Here is a 24,412-nt window from a genome sequence, read left to right on the forward strand (position 1 = left end):
AATGGGAAAATGGAAATAAATACATTTTCTTTTAATTTTATTATTTTTCCCTAATAAGGGGGTGATAACGGGGGGTTTGATTTACTATATATGGCGGGTTTTTATGTTTGGCAGCTGTCATACGCTAAAAGACGCTTTTTATTGTAAAAATAGTTTTTGCATCACCACATTTTGAGAGCTATAATTTTTCCATATTTTGACCCACCGAGTCATGTGAGGTCTTATTTTTTGCGGGACGAGTTGACGTTTTTATTGGTACCATTTTCGGGCACGTGACATCTTTTGATCGCTTTTTATTCCGATTTTTGGGACACAGAATGAACAAAAACCAGCGTTTCATGAATTTCTTTTGAGGGGTGCGCTTACACTGTTCCGCGTGCGGTAAAATTGATAAAGCGGTTTTATTCTTCGGGTTAGTACGGTTACAGCAATACCTCATTTAGGTCTTTTTTTATGTTTTGGCGCTTTTATGCAATGAAAACAATTTTATATAAAAAATAATTATTTTTGCATCGCTTTATTCTGCGAGCTATAACTTTTTATTTTTTTCACTGATGATGCTGTATGGCAGCTCGTTTTTTGCGGGACAAGATGACGTTTTCAGCGGTACTATAGATATTTATATGCGTCTTTTTGATTGCGCGTTATTGCACTTTTTGTTCGGCGGTATGATAATAAATCATTATTTTTTGCTTCGTTTTTTATTTTTTAAGGGGTTCGCTAAAGGGGTTAACTAATGGGACAGTTTTATAGGGCGGGTCGTTACGGACGCGGCGATACCAAATATGTGTACTTTTATTGTTTTTTTTTTTATTTCCAAAAAATGAATTTATTAGGGAATATTTATTTTTTTAATTTATTTAGCGATTTTTTAAAAAATATTTTTACACTTTTTTTTAATTTTTTAACTTTATTACATTGTCCCAGGGGGCCATAACTGTCATGTGACAGATCGCTGATCTGTCACATCACAGATCACTGTGACAGATCAGCGATCTGTCACAGGCACTGCACTTGGCTTCCTCGTGCCTGCGCTTTGCAGACACTGAGGAAGTCAGCTCCCTACAGGTCCCCGTCGCCATCTTGGATTCGGGGACCTGCAGCAGCGCTGCACATTGCGCTGCTGTTGGGGGCTCAGGGAAGCACGGAGGGAGCCCCCTCCCTGCCGATGCTTCCCTTTAACCCCCGGTACACCGCGATCGTGTTTGATCGCGGCGTGCAAGGGGTTAACATGTCGGGGGCGATCCGTGACCACCCCTGCCACATTATGCCGGGTGTCAGCTGTGAAAATCAGCTGACACCCAGCCGCGATCAGCGGCGCTCACCACGTGGGCGCCGCTGATCGCTGTGACATACTATCCCGTCCCTGGGAATTAAGTCCCAGGGCACATGGACGGGATAGTACGTCACATGGCAGTAAGGGGTTAAAGTACCCAATAAATTCCACAAACATAAAAAATAATAATGAGTAAGCAAAGAAGTTCCTTTAAGCATGTAGGACACCAAGATATCTGTAGCTCAGTAAAAAATAGAATATGCAAAAATTGAAATCAGGCATAACAAAATTAGTAATACAAAGTCATATGACAGATAAGGAATAGAGTATAGAAGTGAGTTCAAAACAGTCCCTATAAACAGTGAATCAAATATTACATCTAAAATGCAAGTAAGGTGCTTCACATAAATCTCCCGAAATGTGGAAACTAATATAAAAGTGAAGAGTGCATAAAGTGCTGGTGCAAGATGTATATCTCTCAGTGTAAGGAGATGCACCCCATATCACCACCATAAATCCTATTCCTAACAAGTAATTAGCAATGAGGGAAAGGAAGAAGCCAAATAAGTCAACCCCAGTGTTCCTAGGCATTGTGGGATATTACCACCGGTTTATCTCAAACTTCGCAATGATAGCTGCCTCTCTGACGGACCTCTTTAAAGGGACAAAGTTTGCTGTGGCTAAGTGGTCTCCAGAAGCTGAGACGGTCTTCCAGGAACTGAAGGTGGCCCTGTGCAAACAGCCAGTGCTGGTAGCACCGGATTTCTCCATGGAGTTTGTGGTCCAGACAGATGCACCAGATGTCAGGTTGGGCGCTGTTTTATCACAAAAGGTGAACGGGGAAGAGCACTCCATAATGTATCTGTCGGAAGTTGTCATCCTGTGAAAAGAATTACTCCATAGTGGAGAAGGAATGTTTGGCCATCAAGTGGGTGTTGGACACTTTAAGGTACTACCTCTTAGATAGGAAGTTCAGACTAGTGTCAGACCATGCCCAATTGAAGTGGATGAGGGAGAAGAAGGGAAACAATGCCCAAGTGACCAGGCTAGGGAAACTGCATGGCAATGCTGACGCTCATTGGAGAGTGCACTGTTTGATGGCAGAATGTGTCAAGCCCTCCGGCTTTGGGATGATGGAGGGAGGTATGTAATTTGGCTGCTGGATGGGGAGATATGTGTCATCGCAGTTGTTAGCTTTGGTGATTTGAGCTCGGAAAGCATGCTCCAGCACATATAGTGTTGATAGAGTTATTAGGCGATTCCAGGGCCGGGTTTTACAAGCAGTCAAAGAGATGGGCGGGAATGACTGCTCATATTTCCCAACCCCAGGGGCGTGGTTTAGCAGATAAAATGGAGACCGAGTATCTCATTCAGTGTCTGTGACTGGAGGTGTGGAGTCCTCCAGTGTGTTTGCTAAAGACACTAACCTGAACAGGCGGACCCGCAGTGCTATATGGACTGTTCATTTTCTGTTTGTTTTCACTTTGTGCCGGAGAAGGCTATCCTTTGTTTTGCTTGTGCTTAAGCAGGTTTATGCAGTTTTAATAAACCTTACTGGACAGTTCAACAATACCACTTCCTGTGCCTACCTGTCACGGAGTGACTGACCCAGTGTGACACGACCCAACGGTTGGTCGGTCAACGAACGGCACAACGCACAAGGGAACACCAGGGAAACTAACAACGATGGGCCCTGTCGATAGGAAACGGGAGAATGGACACCTCCTGCACTCACCTGATGATATGCCCTGATCTCACTATCGTCCCTATACGGGTTCTTTCACCCCGTCGCCAAGCAGGCTACCTAATCCCTCACTTGCCCTGCTCTTATCCCTAAGTAGGGAACTGGCGGGTGAGAGCAGTGGTCCCACCGCTGCACTAATACAACAAAAGATCCTCAAAAAAAAATGTGCAATAAAGACAGAAAAGTTTTTTAAATTCAATATAAATAATATTTTATTGAAAATTTAATGGTAAAGAAAATAACATGATTAATATAAAAAATATAAACAGCTGATAAAAGGAGCATGTACAATACAATAGGGCATGGGAATATACATAATTATTATCTCAATATACCAGATAACAATGTGTAATAATTATTCCTATGTTGAATAATATATCATAGCAGTACATGCCCCCCGGAAGAAGGCAAAGCGCCGAAACGCGCGTAGGACCTGGAGCACGTTCATTTAGGTATGAGGAGTCTTTATTAATATACCTTTCATTTTACCTGCTTTCAATGTGATTAGCTGCTTTGCACTGCAGCACTTTGGGTTGCTATATCCTTGCATTAACCTGGTCATTGGTTTTATATACCTCATTTTCTTTCATTGTTGCACTGGAGTTAAACATGGTTTCTGCACAATAGCACCTTTTCAGCGCAGTATGTGGCATTATTTTATAAGTAAGCTGTTGCTCTGCACTGCAGCATTTTAAGATATTTAAATTTATATATTAACCCCCTTTTTGGGGGGGTTAGGTATATATTTTCAGTACCTTGCGGTCATTTCGCTAAAGGTAGATACAATTTTGCATTTAAGCACTTTTTATAGTGCAACTTTTTATTGCTATATATTTTTTGCACTACAGCATGTGTTTAGCACTAGTTTTTATTATTGTTTATAAAAATTATTCATTCATTTCACTTCTTTTTTTTATTACATTATAATGGTTGCTATATTAATTTGCTAGCACTTATGCTTTTTTATAACCTTTTGGTACTGCTATGATATATTATTCAACATAGGAATAATTATTACACATTGTTATCTGGTATATTGAGATAATAATTATGTATATTCCCATGCCCTATTGTATTGTACGTGCTCCATTTATCAGCTTTTTATATTAATCTTGTTATTTTCTTTACAATTAAATTTTCAATAAAATATTATTTATATTGGATTTAAAAAACTTTTCTGTCTTTATTGCACATTTTTTTGGAGGATTTTATGTAATTGTGTGCTTGACAATTTTATTGCTTATACAATTGGTTTCATTTTTTACTTTAATACAACAAAAGGAACAATGTAACAAAAAATGCAACACTTAGCTGTCTGCTGCAAAGCACCGCACAGCAGGATAAAGACACCAGATTAGCGAACTCAGCAAAGCACCACAGCACCCAGCCAGCTCCTTCCTCCAGTGTGGTCACTCTAGAATCCTCTAACACCGACAGTCAGCTGAAGTATCAGGTGACCTTTTAAAGGATGTAGGAGTGGTCACCAAAAACATCAGGTGACCCAGCAGCACTGCAGTAACACCAGCATGCCAGCGGGGGAAAAACTGCATTTAACCCCCACTGGCCTGAAAGGGAAAAAAAAGTTTTAATGTAAGACTATGTGCCCACGTTGCGTTTTAATCCGGACACTCAAAACCGGACTCCTTCCCAGAAATCGTGCGTTTTTTTCTGCACGATTTTACCGCGATTATGTTCGATATTCAAGCACTTTCCAAGCGATTTGAAGCATCGCTTGGAAAGTGATTGACAGGTTGGTCACACTCGTCAAACATAGTGTTTGACAAGTGTGACCAGCTTTTTACTATTGAGGCCGCCTATGCAGCCTCAATAGTAAAAGATAGAATGTTAAAAATGATTAAAAAATCGGGGTATATTTACCTTCCGATGTCCCGCGCAGTCTCAGCGACGCTCCCGTTCCCAGCGATGCCTTGCGAGACCTGTGATGACGTTGGTCTCGCGTTGCTATAGCAATCTCACGAGACCGCTAGAGTAACGCGAGACTGCGTCATCACAGGTCCTTGCCGCAAGGCATTACTGGGAACGCTGAGGCCGGGAATGTAGCGCGGGACGTCGGAAGGTAAATATACCCAGAATTTTTTTTTTCATTCTTTTTTTTTACAGGGGTATGGTACCCAGGGCCTGGAGGACAGTCTCCTCTCCTCCACACCGTGGGTACCAACCGCACATGAGACGCTTAACTTCCCGCATGGTGGGCATAACCACATGCGGGAAGTAAGCGGTTCTCATGCATTCCTATGGGTGCGGAATCGCGGCAATTCTTTGCAATTCCGCACAAAAGAATGAGCATGCTGCGATTTTTTCCGCGATGCGATTCCGCCGCGGAAAAAAGCGCAGCATTAGCACAGCATGTGCGGAATGCCATAGGAATGCATGGGGGGCGTTCTGTACGAGTTTTTTAAACATTTTCGCAGCGTTTTTGCGCCGAAAATCGCGGCAAAAACGCTTAAAATCGCATCGTGGGCACACAGCCTAAGAGGAACCAGAGCTGCCACAAATCCAAAAATGGATCTTGACACTACCTCAACTGCAGCTGAGTGAGTACAGACTTCTACACCCTGTAACAAACATAGGATATAACCAGTTCAACAAAGTGACCGACAGGATAAAAGGAAATAAATGAAGAGGAATAATAATTGGGAAAACTTTAAATTTTAAAAATTTGTTTTTTTCGTAGTATATACAGCACCGACACTATATAAGGACAACTAGTATATACAGTACCCCTAGTATACAAGAAGGACTAGTATATACACACAACCAGTATACAAGGACAACTAGTATACACAGTATCGCTTGTAAACAAGAAGGACTATAGTATATACACACAACCAGTATACAAGGAAAACTAGTATACACAGTATCGCTTGTAAACAAGAAGGACTAGTATATACACACAACCAGTATACAAGGACAACTAGTATATACAGTACAGTATATACAGCACAGCTAGTATACAAGAAGTACTAGTATTTACATCACAACAAGTATACAAGGAGAACTAGTATACACAGCACAGCTAATATACAAGAAGAACCAATTTGACAAGGACCGACATCTCGGATATTAGTACATACTAGGTCCCCATGAAGGGAGAAGTAACGCTAAACGAAAAAGGAGCAGCAACTCACAAAATAAATTAATCCTAGAAAAAGATATGGCGTATAGTGCCCCAAAATTATGTAAATGAAGACTGAAATCCATTTATATAAAAAATTACAACATTTTATTGTCATACAAAAAAACAAGTACAAACCCTAACAGATGGGTAAATGGTGATGAGAAAAGGATGAGCGGTACCATGTGAAGATGATTAGCATCACTATACTGAATTGCTGGAGGCTCAAACAAAATTCAACTAGTTGCGTGTCTTATTTTACAAACCAGAAGACGCTTTGCAGGATCCTCGGTGAGAGGCAGCATGTATACAAGCAAGAACTGTGTTAACAGAGTAGCCAAGTGGCATAGACATAGTGTCTCACAGTGTGCCCAGAATCCTAGTCCACATTGCAAAAAAATATAGACCCACAGTAAGGAGAAAGTGCAAATGCATACAAATAAATAAAGTACTGAGTATAGTGCTTGCCCATGTGGGACAGAAAATGGTGCACGGTGTAATCCTTAGCCCCGATGCTCTTTTTGCGCTATGGGCTTCATTGGGGGGCTTGTGCGGGCTGTTGTATGTATGGGGGTATAAATAGTCACTCCACAGCTGAGTGTCATCTCCACCACGGTAAGGGAGCGCATGGGTTGTGGGTCCAGGGCCGCAATCGCAACACTTACGGCCATCCCGTCGATGGCACGGGTCAAGGAAAAAGTTCCTGTGACGTCATTGACCCGCACAGTGGCAATAGGATGACTTCAGGTACGCAGGCGGAACAAGGATTCACTGTGCATGCGTGCGCTGCGGTGGCCATCTTAAGTAAGGGAAGAAGGGAGGGCGGCAGCGTAAGTATACAGCGATAAGGGAGGGAGACATTAGTTAATTGTCCATATGTATATATCATTCACAAGTGGATATCAGAGAATCAAATACGGTAATATATATATAGTGCACAATTAGGATGACGGACATGACATCAAAGATGAAATTTCTTCGTTCATCCACAATTCAGATGAGGGATGCCAGTGCTTGTCTCTAGAACGCTACTGTTGTGGCCCAAATGGAATGGTATTAAAAATAAGGAAGGAGAGAGGATAGATGGGTAAATCCTCAAGGCGTGGAAGGGGACTCCATAGCAACAATCCAAAATATATTTACTAAATATAGACACAAATAAATGGAAATAATTAAAATGAATATCCTTAAACAACAGTGATTAAAACAAGAGGAAAAAGGAAATTGAAAGGGGTGAGAACAGAGGGGGTTGACACACATACGTTTATTGGAACGGGACAAAGGAAAGTTTCTCATTTAAGCTATGGGGTGACATAGTTCCTAGGCAGACTATCCAGCGACACTCAAACTGGGCCAGGATTTTTTGGAGGTATCCACCTCTGATCCCACAGTGCACCGTGCCCCGTATTTGAGTGCATCCGGATCACAGTTATGACACAGCTTGAAGTGTCATGGGATAGTCTTGAGGTCAGATATCCATGGCGTCCTTGGCCGCCCTAATGTCCGTGACGTGTTCCCTCACCCTAATACGAAACTCCCGATAGGTAAAATCTATATAAATCAAGTTTCATGTACACATAGCGTAGTAAACTACAAAGCTGGTACTGCATGCGATACAGCATGTGATCCAGGAGTCCCTACTTCTGTCCTTCCACGAGAATGTAGTTGCATGGGTGATTTTTCTCCATGCCAAACAAGACCCACAAGGATAACAGACCCATTTCTGTCGGCCTGTTCCGACATCCTTCACGTTTCTACCCCTTGTTGCAGTTAGAAGTGGTCGGTCTGGTAAGATTTGATTTAATGTGGTATCTGTTTTCAATACCTACCAATGTTTCTACAACACCTGTCGAATCTTGTGCTATTGGTTATTGAATGTTGCAATGCATCTGAGTGGTGGGTCCTTTTTGACACTAATGTCCTGCAGAGTAACTGGTTACGTGGAGCTCTCCTGGCACGAAAGTAACCCTTCTTAATGTTTCTCGTGCTGCATCCTCGCTCCTGGAAAAGATTCAAAAGGTCCTGGGTCTGACTGTCGAAAATTCCATCCGTGGAACTTTTTTTCATCTCAAAAATTGTCCGATGAGGACCGCACGTATAGTTGAGGATGTATGTGCAGATGTAGCATGAAGTAGCGCGTTCACTGATGTTTTCTTACTGAATACATCAGTTTGAATCATACCATCAGCACATGACATGATTTTAATATCCAAGAAATCAATCTTGCCTATTGCGACTTTGTATGTTAATTTGATGTTCCGATTGCTTTGATTCAAATTAAGGATGAATTTCAGAAATTCAGACTCAGGACCCTGACAGATGATAAATACATCACTGATGTATCTGTATCAGCACTGCGCCTGGGAGGTGGCACATGTGCCATTCCCTAAAATCTCTCGATCCCAGTACTTGAGAAAGAGATTAGCGTACAATGGCACGCACGTTGCGCCCATCGTGGTGCCGTGGCCTTGAAGTTGGATCCGATCCTTACCTGTAAAGAAATTGTGAGTTAAAATGAACTCTTAACAATTCCAGGACCAAGGATCGGAGTACCAAGTCTAGATTACTCATGCCCAGAAAGAACGCTACAGCTTCTAGTCCATCCGTGTGTCTAATGCTGGTATATAAGGATTCCACATCCACCGTGGCAAAGAACTTATCTGTTTCAAGATGTAGGCCATCTAATTTCCTCAGGACATCCGTAATGTCCCTGACATAGGAGGGCAGCGTCTTCACTATAGGATGTAGGTAATATTCAATTTACAAATAGGGTCGGATAGCCCTCCCATGCCAGAGACAATCAGATGCCCCAGGGGGTCTACTGGATCCCTATGGATCTTTGGCAAAAGATAGAAAGTAGGGACTACCAGATTCTTGACATGCATGCCCTCGAATATCTTTTTTGATATTAAACCCTGTGTAAAGGCTCTATCGAGGATCTCACATAGGCTTTTTGAGAAACTGCCTGTAGGATTGGGTGGGAGTACAGTATAAGATTCCCGGTCCCTAAGTTGGCGGAAGGATTCTTTTTCATACTTACATGTTGACCAAATGACCAACTAGTATATACTGCACCGCTAGTATACAAAAAGAAAGAGTATTCACAGCAGGACTAGTATATAGAAAAGAACTAGCATATACAGCATGACTAGTATAGACAACAAGACTAGTATACATGACAGGACTAGTATAAAGGAGTAGTATATACGGCAGGACTAGTACACAGGACTAGTATACATGGCAGGACTAGTTTAAACGGCAGGATTAGTATACAGGACTAGTATATATGGTAGGACTAGTAGACACAGCAGGAGTAGTATATACGGCAGAACTAGTATACAGGACTAGTATAGACGGCAGGACTAGTATATACAGTAGGACTAGTAAACACAGCAGGACTGGTATATACAGCAGGACTAATATATATGGCAGAACTAGTATACAAGGCAGAACTAATATATACGACAGGACTAATATATGGCAGTACTAGTATACAGGACTAGTATACACGGTAGCACTAATATATACAGCAGGACTAATATATATGGCAGAACTAGTATACAAGGCAGCACTAATATATACAACAGGACTAATATATATGGCAGTACTAGTATACAGGACTAGTATACACGGCACACTAATATATACAGCAGGACTAGTATATGGCAGGACTAATATAAATGACAGGACTACTATATACAGCAGGAGTAGTATACAGAACTTCTATATATGGCAGGAGTAGTATACAGGACTAGTATACACAGCTGGACTAGTATACAAGACTAGTATATAAAGCAGACCTCCGGTACTGAACATGTAATTACAGAAGACTAAGCGGTTGTATAATATACTGAACTTTCTGGTTATACCAAAACTGATAAATAATTGTGTAATGCCGCACTACCACAGCCAAGTGGTCATGGCTGAAGATATTGGGCCAAGGTCTTCAGCATCTCTGCTCCTTTGTCCCTTAGACGTCTATATACAGGCTACAATAGAGAGAGTTGTGTGATGGTCATGGTCATGTCCGAAGGTTGTGATGTGTTGGGGGTTGTAGTATTCTATATACAGGGTATAATAGAATTGCATTAGGATTAGGTCCAATGGTTCAGTGATGTTGGGGGTTATCTATATATGAAGTATAATAGTATTGTATGTTGGTCATGTTGGGGGTTGTGGTGTTTTATGCAGCGTATGATCACATTGTATTATAGTTCTCAGTGGTCATGTTTCTACTTCTCTCCATATTGGACCCCTGCGTAGGGAATTAACCCCTCACCTGCTGGATGATATGATGTAATAGGCCCATGCATCAGTCGCACAGATAATGGTGGCATTGTGGGAGCACGTGCTGGGGGAGGCATCCTGACACGCACAGTGGGCAGTGAGTGGCATTTCCCCGCTATATAAGAAGAAGTGATGAAGAGCTCGCCTCCCCCCATTTCCAGCACAGTCCCTGGATTTTGATTTGAAGCTCAGCTGAGCGTTGTTAATGTGCCAGGCAGTGACGGGGAACCCTGGCCGTTCTGTGCCAGATGAATCGCTGGGTGTGTGATGGCAGCACCAATCACCCCTGGGTCCCCGTCACCCTATTATTGACATGCTAACTCTCTCCTACTTAATCGCCGGTGCAGCCTTTGGGATTAGAGGCTTTTCTTGGAGCCATGAAGAGGTAGGCGAGCGAGCGTCTGTCACGTGTGTCTGTGTGCACAGCGCCCAGCCTGGCTCTCGCTGGCACAGTCCGCAAGGCTTGTGCTCGTCTTCATCAGCGACATGCCAGGGCAGGAATGGTTCTGACAGGGCGACTATTATAGCAATGTGTCACCACGTCAAGTCCTACTATGATTTATGGATTGTTTTCCTATAAGAGAGCAAAGGAATTAGGCTTACATATCTATTTATTATCTGTTATCTCACATATCTAACTATCTCATCTATTTATCTATTATCTATCTATCTACCTTTTTATTATGTATCTACCTATTATCTATTTATCTATCCCATATCTATCTATCTAGATATATCAATGGATCTCTATGTTTAGATATATAGTTTACATCTATGTATCTATTCTATATATATGTAAAAAAAAAATATATATATATCTATCCATCTCTCTATTTTTATTTGTTGACCTTTGCACCTTCTATGTAGCCACCCATGTTTGGATCACCTATCATCTAGCCGTGTATCTATACATTTTATCCATCTATCCTTTATCTATATATCTGTTTATCTCCCTCTGTTTATCTTTGTATCTTACATCTATGCTTGGATCTATCTAGCTTTCTATGTATCTATATATGTCTTCATTACATAATAGATATAATAAATATAATCGATACATAAATAGATATCTAATATGTAAATTAATCTCTTTTTATGTACGACAAATATCTCTCATAAGTATCTCTTTCTACATGTTTGACTGTTTTTTTCCTAGCAATCAATCTGTGTAATATCTGTCTATCATATATTATCTATCTCATATCTATCTATCTATCCTCATATCCATCTATCTCATATCTATCCCATATACAGTCATATGTAAAAGTTTGGGCACCCCTATTAATGTTAACCTTTTTTCTTTATAACAATTTTGGTTTATGCAACAGCTATTTCAGTTTCATATATCTAATAACTGATGGACTCAGTTATATTTCTGGATTCAAATGAGGTTTATTGTACTAACAGAAAATGTGCAATCTGCATTTAAACAAAATTTGACCGGTGCAAAAGTATGGGCACCCTTATCATTTTCTTGATTTGAACACTCCTAACTACGTTTTACTGACTTCCTGAAGCACTAAATTGGTTTTGTAACCTTATTGAGCTTTGAACTTCATATCCAGGTGTATCAAATCATGAGAAAAGGTATTTAAGGTGGCCACTTGCAAGTAGTTCTCCTATTTGATTCTCCTATGAAGAGTGGCATCATGGGCTCCTCAAAACAACTCTCAAATGATCTGAAAACAAAGATTATTCAACATAGCTTTTCAGGGGAAGGATACAAAAAGTTGTCTCAGAGATTTAACCTGTCAGTTTCCATTGTGAGGAACATAGTAAGGAAATGGAAGAACACAGGTACAGTTCTTGTTAAGCCCAGAAGTGGCAGGCCAAGAAAAATATCAGAAAGGCAGAGAAGAAGAATGGTGAGAACAGTCAAGGACAATCCACAGACCACCTCCAAAGACCTGCAGCATCATCTTGCTGCAGATGGTGTCACTGTGCATCGGTCAACAATACAGCGCACTTTGCACAAGGAGAAGCTGTATGGGAGAGTGATGCGAAAGAAGCTGTTTCTGCAAGCACGCCACAAACAGAGTCGCCTGAGGTATGCAAAAGCACATTTGGACAAGCCAGTTACATTTTGGAAGAAGGTCCTGTGGACTGATGAAACAAAGATTGAGTTGTTTGGTCATACAAAAAGGCGTTATGCATGGAGGCTAAAAAACACAGCATTCCAAGAAAAACACTTGCTACCCACAGTAAAATTTGGTGGCGGTTCCATCATGCTTTGGGGCTGTATGGCCAATGCCAGCTCCGGGAATCTTGTTAAAGTTGAGGGTTGAATGGATTCAACTCAGTATCAGCAGATTCTTGACAATAATGTGCAAGAATCAGTAATGAAGTTGAAGTTACGCAGGGGATGGATATTTCAGCAAGACAATGATCCAAAACACCGCTCCAAATCTACTCAGGCATTCATGCAGAGGAACAATTACAATGTTCTGGAATGGCCATCCCAGTCCCCAGACCTGAATATCATTGAACATCTGTGGGATGATTTAAAGCGGGCTGTCCATGCTCGGCGACCATCAAAATTAAATGAACTGGAATTGTTTTGTAAACAGGAATGGTCACAAATACCTTCATCCAGGATCCAGGAATTCATTAATAGCTACAGGAAGCGACTAGAGGCTGTTATTTTTGCAAAAGGAGGATCTACGAAATATTAATGTCACTTTTAAGTTGAGGTGCCCATACTTTTGCACCGGTCAAATTTAGTTAAAATGCAGATTGCACATTTTCTGTTAGTACAATAAACCTCATTTGAATCCAGAAATATAACTGAGTCCATCAGTTATTAGATATATGAAACTGAAATAGCTGTTGCAAAAACCAAAATTGTTATAAAGAAAAAGGTTAACATTAATTGGGGTGCCCAAACTTTTACATATGACTGTATCTATGCCTTGTCTATCTATCCCATATCTATCTATCTCATCATTCTATCTTTCTATATATCTATATATCTCATATCTATCGCATATCTATCTATCCATCTATCTAGATCATATCTATCTATCCCGTATCTATTTCATATCTATCTATTTGTTTCATATCTATCCCATATCTATGTACAGTTAGGTCCATATATATTTGGACAGAGACAACATTTTTCTAATTTTGGTTCTAGACATTACCACAATGAATTTTAAACAAAGCAATTCAGATGCAGTTGAAGTTCAGACTTTCAGCTTTCATTTGAGGGTATCCACATTAAAATTGGATGAAGGGTTTAGGAGTTTCAGCTCCTTAACATGTGCCACCCTGTTTTTAAAGGGACCAAAAGTAATTGGACAGATTAAATAATTGTAAATAAAATGTTCATTTCTAGTACTTGGTTGAAAACCCTTTGTTAGCAATGACTGCCTGAAGTCTTGAACTCATGGACATCACCAGACGCTGTGTTTCCTCCTTTTTGATGCTCTGCCAGGCCTTCACTGCGGTGGTTTTCAGTTGCTGTTTGTTTGTGGGCCTGTCTGTCTGAAGTTTAGTCTTTAACAAGTGAAATGCATGCTCAATTGGGTTGAGATCAGGTGACTGACTTGGCCATTCAAGAATATTCCACTTCTTTGCTTTAATAAACTCCTGGGTTGCTTTGGCTTTATGTTTTGGGTCATTGTCCATCTGTAGTATGAAACGACGACCAATCAGTTTGGCTGCATTTGGCTGGATCTGAGCACACAGTATGGCTCTGAATACCTCAGAATTCATTCGGCTGCTTCTGTCCTGTGTCACATCATCAATAAACACTAGTGACCCAGTGCCACTGGCAGAAATGCATGCCCAAGCCATCACACTGCCTCCGTCATGTTTTACAGATGATGTGGTATGCTTTGGATCATGAGCTGCACCACGCCTTCACCATACTTTTCTCTTTCCATCATTCTGGTAGAGGTTGATCTTGGTTTCATCTGTCCAAAGAATGTTCTTCCAGAACTGTGCTGGCTTTTTAGATGTTTTTTAGCAAAGTCCAGTCTAGCCTTTTGATACTTGATGCTTATGAGTGGCTTGCCCCGTTCAGTGAACCCTCTGTATTTACTTTCATGCAGTCTTCTCTTTATGGTAGATTTGGATATTGATACGCCTACCTCCTGGAGAGTGTTGTTCACTTGGTTGGCTGTTGTGAAGGGGTTTCTCTTCACCATGGAGACTACTCTGCGATCATCCACCACTGTTGTCTTACGTGGGTACCGAGGTCTTTTTGCATTGATGAGTTCACCAGTGCTTTCTTTCTTTCTCAGGATGTACCAAACTGTAGATTTTGCCACTCCTAATGTTGTAGCAATTTGTCGGATGGGTTTTTTCTGTTTTTGCAGCTTAAGGATGGCGTGTTTCATCTGTATGGAGAGCTCCTTTGACCGCATGTTTCCTTCACAGCAAAACCTTCCAAATGCAAGCACCACACCTCAAATCAACTCCAGGCCTTTTATCTGCTTAATTGAGAATGACATAATGAAGGGATTGCCCACACCTGTCCATGAAATAGCCTTGGAGTCAATTGCCCAATTACTTTTGACCCCTTTAAAAACAGGGTGGCACATGTTAAGGAGCTGAAACTCCTAAACCCTTCATCCAATTTTAATGTGGATACCCTCAAATGAAAGCTGAAAGTCTGAACTTCAACTGCATCTCAGTTGTTTTGTTTAAAATTCATTGTGGTAATGTCTAGAGCCAAGATTAGAAAAATGTTGTCTCTGTCCAAATATATATGGACCTAACTGTATCTCGTATAAATCTATCTATCTATCCCATATCTATCTATCTATCCCATATCTATTTATATATATATCTATCCCATATCTATTTATATATATATATATCTATCCCATATCTAACTATCTATCTTTCTATATATCCCTTATCTATCTATCCCATATCTATCTATCTATCCCATATTTATCTATCTATCTATCCCATATCTATCTATCTATCCCGTATCTATCTCATATCTATCTATTTGTCTGTCTATCTCATATCTATCTATCCCATATCTAATGTACCTATAGCATCTATCCCATATCTATCTATCCTCATATCTATCTTTCTGCCCATTTTTCTCTCTCCTTCCTTTTATTCTCTATTTCTGTTTCCCTTCCATGTTGCCGGTACATGATTACATAAGTCCCCACAATGCAGGCGCTCAGCGCAGCGAAGGTCAGAGAGAAGCGAGCGCTTGCTATTATATAATGGTCTCCATGGCTCCTGCCGTACAGATGTTAATCTGCAGTGACCGTCTCAAGCTGGGGGCACTGGGAAGAGAAAGATATTGGGGGTTTACTGGAGCGTAGTGATATTTGTCTGGTATGCTGGTTACTACATATATATGGCCGGTGTAGTAGTATGAGTGTGTTATGTTTGCCCACTGTGGGGTGAGTGTTGGGATAAGACATATGCCTATGTCATACCACAATACCTATGTCATACCGCTATATGCAAATGATTAAGAAATGTCTGGGGCCGATCAGAAAATGCAGAGTTATGTATGAAATTCCCATGTGTGGGAATAGCCAGGAGTGTAGTGTTGCCCAGGGGGCATGCGTGGAGCTTCCATACTGTGTAAACAAGCAGCAGCTGGCATTTCCCGAACCCAGGGGTGATTCCTGTGCCAGCTGCAATGCCACATTAAGTCATGCGTAATTAATCATATCTGCACGGCTCCTGAATCTTGCTCCAATTCCTTATCTGTATATGACCTGGCGTTAACCCCATTTATCCGAAGTAACTCTGGGGGTCTTGCTTCTTTAAAACTTTCACAGGGCTTATTATTCTGCTTTCCTAAAACCCCCTAAATGCCAGTCATGCCTAGTTCTGCTATTCAGAAGTCTAGGAAAGATTAGTTTATTAGCACTGCGCACCTAGTGTAAAACTTAAAATGAAAAAATAAAAACAACTTCCTGTGTTATCTCTGTCTTATGATTTTAAACAATTTGGTAAATGTAAAAAAAATCTTCCATTAAAAATAAAAGCCATCATAATTTTACTATAATAGTAAAAAGAACTGTGGACAGCTAATCTCATTAATAAACTGATAACTAAAAGGAGCTGCCAAATTTTCGACATCTGCTTCTCAGGATTATTGGTCAGTGGAAAGTCAAGAATTGCATTTGTGAATAATTTTGAAATGCTAAGTACTGTTGAACGGCGGGGGGTCTGAGTCCTGAGGCAGAAACACTGTACATGACATGAATATTGCTGTCCACCTACTAATTGTCTAATATCTAAATTTTAGGTGGGGTTCCCCTTTAAGGACTCATGATGCCATATTTTAGCATACAACAGCACATCAGGATGGGATGGTTTATAATGGCTTCCGTTCAACGTAGTCAGAGAAGAGGTTAATGTTTAGGGTGGGGACCAACACTTTGTCCCACCTCTTGTCTAATAAATGTCCCTTGTCCTTCCCAGGAGCTTGATAATGTGGAGGGAGAAGACTACACCACAGAGTTTTCTATCCAGAGCTCTCCAGCAACGCAAAATGGACCAGAAGTTTACGTCCTTCCTCTTACAGACGTTTCAGTGCCGATGTCGAAACAGCCAGCAAGAACAGGTATGGCCATGGGGTCTGCATCAACCCCTCATCAGTGTTATGGTGTCTAGAGGGAAAGATACATTTCTCTAGGTCAAATATTCTATTTAGGCAATTATGATTATATTATTTATGGATTTTTAGTTTGATACCTGCCTGCTTCAGTAGAGAAACTATATTATTGATCAGTTATTATTTCTGATCTTGGAAATTGTCAAACTTTTTAACGTCAGAAATTGTTATTTTTTTCAAGTTAAATTACTTTTGTCTTCTTTATTGCTTCTGTACGATGAAAAAAATGCATGGTTCAGTCATTCTTTAATAACCTTTATTGAATTTCAGTCTTTCATATTATAGTATCCTGCTTTATAAATGGCATTTAAGAGCTTCGTGTCTCACTACCTAATGGAATAAAATGTTCATTTGACTGAACCATGTGATGTGTCTATGATCAACTTAACCCCAAGTTAGAAAAATATGGCCGGTTTCTACCAAAAACAGTGGCGCACAAGTCCACAATTGTTGAGTGATACTGCATGTTAGCTCTATTCATTTCAATAGAAGTGAGCTCTAATACCAAACACAACCTATGGACAGGTGTTGCGTTGTTTCTTTAAGAAAGCTGTTATGGTTTTCTAATCCTGGATAGTGTTGACATCTGTAGTAATATGGGAGCTATTGGTGCTTTAATACAGAGCATATCTCTGTCACTCACCTTTAGGGTTGCTCAGGTCTGAAAGGATGTGGTGCACTAGATGTACCTGAAAGCTGAAAGATTATAATTTATTATTATACCATATAGAGCTAATTAGAAAGTAATCGAAAGCCAACATCTACAAGGTCAAACAGACACTCTAAATCATGTCTTCTAAGGATTAACAGTGCCAATGATATTTAGCCAAGGTAAACGAATTCTCATAACAGTTGGATAGTCTTATTTATTCACTGTCAACTAAATTGTATCTGGATAATGTCTATGGCCAGCATGAGATGGGTTTTCCAGCTATGGAGGGACACTGTGGACCCCATTACTGTACCTATCATTTGTATTAATACAATGTGACACCTTCTGTATTTCATTGTACATTCTGAATACATTTTAGTTGTTTTTTCTTCACCTTTAGATTCTGAAATGAAAATGAAACTGCATCTAAATATGATTTATTACCTCGATACCACTCACATATCTGTGAATAATGAGGCAGGGAAGGAGGAAATTTGTATTATAAACCACATTGGAGATGGTGTAGTGGTCATATTGGTTGTCAGACAACTGACAGCATTCCTCTATTAGTGTGCTTCTTTAGTTAAGGTCCAAAAAATGTCAGACAGCTACCCCCATATATATGCACACTCAGTTTGGAGCAAACATTCATGTGCTTTCAGTTACAAGAGGTTAATAAGCCACTGTCAGAGATCCGCTGCCAGTGACTTGTCTTCTGCAGGAACAATCCATAAGATGGTTGGCTGGGTCCACAAAAATTTACATGTTTGGCTGTTATTAACATTAGGTGCATGAAGGTTTTGTGAGGTCAGATAATGTGTGGCATTTAAGGATATTATCAATGCAACTTGGTATTAACTGGTTGACACTCGCCGCCAATGATGGACCCTTCCCAGACTGTACCAAAGTCTGATGACCACAACATTGAGGGCACAGATGAAGTGAATGTACTGTTTGTTATGGCTGTGTAGGTAGAAAATTTGGTGGATAAGAGTATGGGCAGAAGATAGTGCCAGCTTTCCAATACGTGGATGGTTTGAATATCTTTAGTGAGTGGGACTGGAATTCTACCAAGGAATCAATAGAATTTTTTTTTTCGGGAGCCGCAGTATAAGGGGGCAGAGACGAATCACAAAAGAATCAGAACAAACCCATATAAAGAACAGACCTCTCCGCACACAAAGGAGCCCTTACACACCGCCCCAACCCCTCCATATTTACACTGATGTCATCTAGAATGGCACCAGTGTCCAGCATCTGACGAAGGAGTGCCGGCCTGTGCCAGGCCAATGCACAATGCTGCTGTTTGTTCCTGGCGAAGAATGGAATGTACCCCTGGAATTTTAGGGCAGGATGGTGGGCAGAACGCCGTGGGAGCATGGAGGGAGTTAAAATGTCACGTATTGAAGTCAGAGACATTGTGTCTAAATCTGTAGGGTGATCGGCATGATAAGAACTCACAATCTGGTTTTGTTTTATGCCTTATTATGAGGCTTTTGTTTATTGCCTTATGCTGGATGATGCCGTGCACAGTACCTTCTGCTGGCACCCTTATAATTGGGGTAGTGTACCTTCATATAACACACAAATAGCAATATCATACTGTGCCAAAAAAACAATGCTAAATTACGCTTCCATTCAGTTGCCAAAATGGCAATCATGTATAATTCTGCCACAATAATACAGTACAAAAATAACATACTGAACAGTGCCACACTACACCTTAGTAAATGTGACCATACAGTGCTCATATACTAACATACAGTGACCAAATAATAGCTCAATACACAAAATAATCTAATAATCGTGCCAGACTATTCCATAGTATGTACCACCATACAGTGCTCATACACGAAACATAGTGACCAAGTAACAAAATTGTACATAAAAAATCTAAACAGTACCTTAGTAAACGCAACTATACAGTGCTAAAATTATAGCACCATACAGTGCTCAAATACCAACTTACAGTGGGATTGCCATATACCGTAATAATATATAGTGACCAAATATCTGCTCAATACACAAAACAATCTAATAACAGTGCCAGCCATGTCATAGTAAATACCACCATACAGTTCTCATATACTAACATATAGTGACCAAGTAACAGCATCATACATGAAAAAGCTAAACAGTGCCACACAGTACCATAATAAATAATGCCATACAGTGCTAAAAATATACCAGAATAGAGTGCTAAAACAGCAAGCAACTTACAGTGGCAGTGGCCAAATAACAGCATACATAAGATGATCTAGCAACAGTGTCAAATATTGCCATAAGAAATACCACCATACACTAATCATAAGCCAACATACAATGATTAAATGATAGCAGCGGTTCAGAAAATAATTTAATACCAGTGTGAGACCATGCCATAGCAAATACCAACATACAGTGTCCAAATAACAGCACCGATTCAGAAAATCTACTATATAATCGTCTAATTCTGTCTGTCTCTCTGTTTGTAATGGAAATCCCGCATTGCCACGACCAATCAGCGACAGGCACAGTCCTGCCTCGAATCCCGCGTCGCTGATTGATCGCGCCCGGCCGGCCGCAACCAAACAGCGACCGGCGCAGTCCGGTCGCGAATTGGTGCGGAATTTGAACGATGCACGCCACCCCTACCGTCGGGAGATCTGCGGCGCTAGCCGCATACAGTGACCAAATAACAGCACCGATTCGGAAAATAATCTCATAAGAATGTCAAACGATGCCACAGTAAATACCAACATACAGTGACCAAATAACAGCACCGATTCGGAAAATAATCTTATAAGAGTGTCAGACGATGCCACAGTAAATACCAACATACAGTGACCAAATAACAGCACCATACATAAAATAATCTTATAAGAGTGTCAGACGATGCCACAGTAAATACCAACATACAGTGACCAAATAACAGCACCATACATAAAATAATCTTATAAGAGTGTCAGACGATGCCACAGTAAATACCAACATACAGTGACCAAATAACAGCACCATACATAAAATAATCTTATAAGAGTGTCAGACGATGCCACAGTAAATACCAACATACAGTGACCAAATAACAGCACCATACATAAAATAATCTTATAAGAGTGTCAGACGATGCCACAGTAAATACCAACATACAGTGACCAAATAACAGCACCATACATAAAATAATCTTATAAGAGTGTCAGACGATGCCACAGTAAATACCAACATACAGTGACCAAATAACAGCACCATACATAAAATAATCTTATAAGAGTGTCAGACGATGCCACAGTAAATACCAACATACAGTGACCAAATAACAGCACCATACATAAAATAATCTTAACAAGAGTGTCGTACCATCCCTTTCATACAATGCTCATCAGGAGCAGACACAGGATGGAGAGGGGCTTCTGTGCAAGTACAATATATGGTCCCTTTGATGTCTAATAGCTGATCATAGTGTACATTTCCACCTGCTTTGGAGGTAGCAGTGGCCCCCTTACCTCTTGAGCCCCCATGTTGCTGCACAGGTTGCATTAATGGTATGTCCGCCCCTGGTGCTCATGCTGTATATCAACATACAGTGACCAAATAACGGCATGATAAACAAAAATAATCTAATGACTGTCACAAGTTGCTGTAGTAAAAATCAATAAACAGCACCATACATAAGGTAATCTTAACAACAGCGCCAAACCATTCCTTAGTAAACACCACCATACACTGCTCTTAGTGTATAGTAACATACAGTGCCACACAATGCTATAGTAAATATCGCCATACAGTGATCATATAATTAACCTTCAGTGACCAGATAACGGCACCACACATAAAATAATCAAGCAGTGCCGTAATAAATACAAAAGTGCAGAAATAATGCCGCCATACACATGTCTAAAAAATACTGCTGTACAACCACTGTTGAGATTCTTTGTGATCACAAGCCACAGATATCATGCGTTATTCTGCAGCTGATGCCCCTGTGCTACAACAGAGGTCCTACCCCTAGAGCAAGCAAGGACTTTGCCGGTATTAGGAATATTGTCAGTCAACTGGTGCTTGGGGAATTACAAATCTCAGCATTCCCTGCCTGCTATTTCACAGATCTATGGGTAGAGGTTATTAAATCTAGTGCGTTTTACATTCTTAACATCCATTTGTAAAATGTCTCCTTGCTGTCAGTGAATGTGTTCAGTCTTTATCAGGGCTGTGTGCACACGCTGCGGATTCTGCTGCGGATTGATCCGTGCAGATTTTGCAAAATCCGCAGGTGAATCTGTAAGTCAAAAGACCTGTGGTTTATCTGCGGATTGCCCTGCGGTTTATCACCTCTACAATGGAGGAGATGGCAAACCGCAGTGGAATCCGCAGAAAGAATTGACATGTCAATTCTTTCTGCGAATTAGAAACCGCCGCAAATCCGCGCGGAAAAATCCGCACCGTCTGCACAACGGTTTCCATTTCCCATAGGATATTATGGTACTGTACATCGCAGCAGAAACTGCTGCGGATCCGCAGGGCCAAAACCGCTGCGGATCCGCAGCAGAATCTGCAGCGTGTGCACACAGCCTCAGAATTCAGCATCTAGGTGTAGGAAAAAATGTAAAGGTTGAAGGACAAGGATGAAAAAAAAAAGGAAAACTGTTTGTAATGGGAAGGAGTTAAGATGTCACCTCCATTCAGCTGGCGTACCCATGTAGCAGAGCTGATCTGTCGGTTTGGATTGGAAATCCTCCTAAATGACCAACTCACCTCTGTAACATGTTCTGGTCTATTTTGATTTTTTGTATGACTTTTTCATCTATTTTTTTTTTGCAGTGCAACTTCTCAAATCTACAGACCTGGGACGACAGAGCCTGCTGTACCTGAAGGAGATCGGTAATGGTTGGTTTGGTAAGGTGAGTGCACTCTGCTGCCATCTACTGGTGGTGTACTCTGCTGCCATCCGCTGGCTGTTTAGGATATGACACAAGATACAATTCTGTGTTATAGGACCAAATCACTGTATTTTCTTTTCATTTGACTTTTTATGAGTCACATCATTTATAATAATCATTAGCATGACTATAATATGTAAAATATCGCCTAGCGCAACCTATAGGATGCTAATAGCGCTGTCTGCTCTGCAGGTGCTGCTGGGGGAGGTGAATTCTGGTCTCTCCAGTACTCAAGTCGTGGTGAAGGAGCTGAAGGTCAGCGCCAGCGTCCAGGAGCAGATACTGTTTCTAGAAGAGACACAACCATTCAGGTGAATCCAAGATCCCACTCAAAATATGAGTGGAACCAATAATGGATGGGGTTATGCTAATTTGCATCAAAGGGGTACTCCTAGGTAATTTTGGGGGGGGTGTCATGATTTGGGATTAAAATGCTGGTACGCAGATTTTTCCCACTTCCCCCATGTAACGTTATTAGCACAGTTCCGGGAAGCTGAGATATGGGGAGCTGTTTGTTGGGGCCCTGATACTGAAGATACAACAAGCAGCACCCTATATCTCAGCAGCTGATGAGACCAACGAGATGTGACAGAGGGACGCGATTGGGGATTATCAACAGCTTTTTCTAACCCCCTTATTGGGTGCAGGTAGGGACAAAGCTGTTTATAAAGGAAAATATATCCAAAGTCCAGAAGACATTTTTGGATGGAGTGTCCCTTTTATATTCAAAGTCCAGAAGACATTTTGGATGGAGTGTCCCTTTAAGTGCCAAGTCAGAGGCGATGTGGGGTCCACGAGAGGCTCACTATTTACATAGAATGCTTCCTTTTGCCCCCATGATCACTTTTTAGCTGACCATCTAGTAGTGGAAAGAATGCCCCCACTAGGGTAGGTTTATGGTAGCATCCTATGAATGATATAATTTAAAGGGATGTTCCCCCAGGCGTCAATCTCCCCTTTAAAATAAAGGACTAGTCATCACTGTCCATGACATACCATCCCGCACCATACAGACTCAGTTTTAATCTAAATCTAACACAGATAAAGACCGATCTCCTGACGGATTACCGCCACCTCCAGGCCATATTGAGCAGTGCAGGTTACACCTGTTCTCTATTCATTCTCCTTGTGATTTGCCTTTAGCAGCCTGTGATTCAGCCTTTTTGAGCACACAGTGTATCTGAACATCCATGGACTGGATCAAGGCAAAACACATGAGTCAGTCTCCCATCACTAGGTTATTTGATAAGGAGATGATAAAACAAGGAACCTGGCAAAAAGCATTCAATTTCCTGCAGCGCCCTCAGAGGGCAAATGAAGAATTACATGGTCTACATTGAATTTTTAGAACGAGCTAACTAGATATGTAATATTATGGGAGGCAGGGAAATGGGCTTTCAATAAATACCTGATGTGGTGAAATGAAAGCTCCTTATAGAGGTTATAAGCCTGCCAACCGTAAACTTGTCCAGGATTAGGAAAACATGGCTGCTTACATTCATAAACAGCGTCACTCCTTCCTCAGGTTGTGTGTGGTATTGCAGCTTAACACCATTCACTTCAATGGAACTGAGATGCATTACCAGACAGAGCCTATGGATAGGGGTGGCGCTGTTTCTAGAAATGAACAGACTATAACATGGATCCCTGCGTTCTATCACCTACAGTTTTCCTTGTACACTGCGAAAGCAATGACGGTTTTTGTTCACTGACAACAAGCATTTCTTTCAGAATGCAGCTCCAGGTGCGATCAGCTGATTTATCCCAGTGAAGGCCATGGCAAGCTGGGCATTTCTCCCA

At 40.9% G+C, this 24,412-nt stretch overlaps 1 protein-coding gene across 7 annotated transcripts in view; it reads left to right on the forward strand.

The window, feature by feature from the left end:
• The window catches only part of AATK (apoptosis associated tyrosine kinase), a 191,429-nt gene that overhangs the window by 120,777 nt on the left and 46,240 nt on the right, over positions 1-24,412 (forward strand). For 6 of the 7 annotated variants that reach the window (XM_073554705.1, XM_073554706.1, XM_073554707.1 and 3 more), the window contains 3 exons: positions 16,852-16,993; positions 22,494-22,573; positions 22,805-22,923. In XM_073554705.1, the coding sequence (XP_073410806.1) occupies positions 16,852-16,993; positions 22,494-22,573; positions 22,805-22,923 (341 nt within the window). Of the gene's footprint in view, positions 1-10,521; positions 10,829-16,851; positions 16,994-22,493; positions 22,574-22,804; positions 22,924-24,412 lie in introns of those variants that run through there. The other variant, XM_073554711.1, reaches the window with a different exon arrangement.

The sequence above is a fragment of the Dendrobates tinctorius genome, unplaced genomic scaffold, assembly GCF_039654945.1.
Source record: "Dendrobates tinctorius isolate UK_male_01 unplaced genomic scaffold, ASM3965494v1 ptg000212l, whole genome shotgun sequence".
NCBI lineage: Eukaryota > Metazoa > Chordata > Amphibia > Anura > Dendrobatidae > Dendrobates > Dendrobates tinctorius.